Source organism: Plectropomus leopardus, unplaced genomic scaffold, assembly GCF_008729295.1.
Source record: "Plectropomus leopardus isolate mb unplaced genomic scaffold, YSFRI_Pleo_2.0 unplaced_scaffold27746, whole genome shotgun sequence".
Lineage (NCBI taxonomy): Eukaryota > Metazoa > Chordata > Actinopteri > Perciformes > Serranidae > Plectropomus > Plectropomus leopardus.
In genome coordinates this window covers 1,071-3,631 of record NW_024630208.1, presented here as the reverse complement: position 1 = coordinate 3,631, position 2,561 = coordinate 1,071, and the positions used below count along the sequence as shown (strand labels likewise).

Sequence of the window (2,561 nt, the reverse complement as noted above, 5' to 3'; positions counted from 1 at the left end):
CTGTATCTCCAGATCTCTTCACCTCAGAGGGAGACTGGTCCAGTTTGATCTCACTCCAAACTCCTGTAAGTTGACAAATTGTGATCATCATCCATCTAACTTGCAAATTATAGGTTATATGTAGAAAAGACTGTCTTCAGTGTGTTTCAGAAATATATTTCTCACCATGAAAAGTAACTATGAAGAACAAACTCCAAAAGATCATATTTTCTAATCTGTGGTAAACACTGTAATGCAGTGCTCTCTGATGTGAATCTTTTAAAGATTTATTAAGACTCCCAGTTGAACTGTCATAAATGATCTGGGAGTTGTCATGATAACGACACGATTATAAGGAGGGAAGTGTTTGCATAGACCTCCCTCTACAGGTGTAAAAAGACAACATGGAAAGCAGATGTACTTTCACATCTGCAGAGTTTCCTGTAAGAGCAGAGGGACATAATAAAAAACACCAAATTCCTGGTTACTATTTGTATTGTAAAATACAGTAGTTTGGATGCCAAAAGGATACACACGCTATTTTAATTACTGAATATTCAACTAAGATACATTTTCAAATCAAATGTTTATTTTAATGGAGACTAGTCTTACATTTTTGAAAAAGCAAATGACATGGTCAAAATATAAATATACTACCGCACACTACAACTGCACACTTTTAAATGGATATATACTGTTTACCTTGATTTGACCAAATGTCCTCTCTAAGCTTGGGACGTGCGCAAGACAGGCAAGGCCACAATTGTCGAAAGGGAACCCCCACTGCTGCTTGAGGCACTGTCTAATGAAAGGGAATTAAAATTGTCAAACAATGGACTGCATGTACACTCCAAAAAAACAGTATTATGATAGATATTGTATATTTGTTACATATTCTGGAGTCTTCTCATTGACTTTTAATATTGGTTGTAATTTTTGGACAGTGATATGTTTTGTTATGGTGTAGTTTGACAATGAAGTTCAGTCGACTGCTCGATTAAATGCACCCCGACCAGATGAGTAGCAGGTAGAGAGGAAAGCTCTGTTGGAGGCTTGAGTGAGTAACCACAGCTGTACTTGTCTCTTTCTTGCATCTCTCACACATCCTTGCTGGGAGGGGCTAAGATGCAAGAAAGAGATGCAAGTGTGGGAAGTGAGGAAACACGGTAGCATGATGAAAAGCACCAACATTTTGTTCTTATAGCTGTATCCTCTGTTTAATCAGCTTTCATCACAGTTTCTCAAAAGCACAAGAACAAACAGCAACTACTTAAGCCTTCCAGCTTTTTATCTTGAAATCTCTTTGAGAGGGTGAGATGTCGAACTGCAACTGAATACACACATGAAGCTGCAGATACTGCTGATTAATTTGTTTTTGTGTTGTGGTAAAGTGAGCTCCCAAACACTGAGTAAAACTAGTTCAGCTCAGGGTTTGATTGTCAGTAAGTTAAGAAAATAATGTCTCCTTCCAGTGACAGAGGAGAGAAACTTTACACTGAGTGCCCTCTAGTGGTGTGATACAGGAAATAGCAACATTATGTTTCATATCATGACTTGTTTAGATTCCACATAACTTACAAACATTATTGTGTGTTATATTAATATGTGGAACTGTAAAGTATTTGTAGTACAATTGTTTAATTACAGCCTTTTTATGAACAATTGATGTTTATTTTATTTTATGTGTGTAATGCAAGGGAAACTATTATTAATTGTTGGTTCAAAATTTGTGATTTTTTTTAAAATAAAAAAATAAATGTACAAGATATAACCTAACCTAACCTAAACCTAACCTAAACACCTAATGCTTATACTCTTATCAGCCCAACAAAAAAGGAGTACAGTAGGATTTTGTGCAGCAGCTCAACCAACACCAGTCACTGTGGGTATCGTGCACAATAATAAACAGCAGAATCTTCAGTCTTCAGACTGTTCATCTGCAGATACAGCTGCTGTCTGCTGTTGTCTCTGGAGATGGTGAACCGGCCTTTAACTGACTCAGAGTAGAGTTTGCTGCTACCACTACCACTTTCAATTCTGGAGACCCACTCCAGTCCTTTTCCAGGAGCCTGTCTGATCCAGTGCATGTAGTAGTCACTAAATGTGAATCCAGAGGCTGTACAAGTCAATTTGTGGGATTCTCCAGGCCTTTTAATAACTGGCTCAGATTCTGTCAGCGTCTGAGCAGCAACACCTGTTGAGACAAAAAGAAAATGTTTCAGTTAATGTAATGGAAATATGTCAGATCTAGATACTTTGGTAGCACAAATAATGATCAGAGAAATCTTCACCTGCCCAGCAGATAGTTAACAGCAGCAGTCCTGTCCTGTAGTCCATCATTTTAAACTGTGTGTCCACTGTCCCCTGTCCTCCTCACTGCAGTCAGATAAATAGAGGTGGAAGATATCTGAGTTTTGCATTGACTCCTCCTCACAGAGAGAATTGGTATCTTCTTTGGTGAGACTCAGATTAATGTTGACTGACCGAGAAGTGTCCGTAACTATGTATTTTTTTCAAATATAACCATGTGTTTTAAATTGTGTAACGTTGGGTATCAACATGACCACAACAATAATTTAAGC

General features: G+C 37.8%; 1 gene segment (V, D, J or C); it reads right to left on the bottom strand.

Annotated features, from left to right (window-relative positions):
* Positions 1 to 1,856: 1,856 nt before the first annotated feature.
* LOC121937880 lies at positions 1,857 to 2,337 on the bottom strand. The segment is given in 2 exon segments: positions 1,857 to 2,173; positions 2,271 to 2,337. Coding segments are annotated over 2 exon segments (366 nt in total).
* Between the last annotated feature and the right edge of the window lie 224 nt (positions 2,338 to 2,561).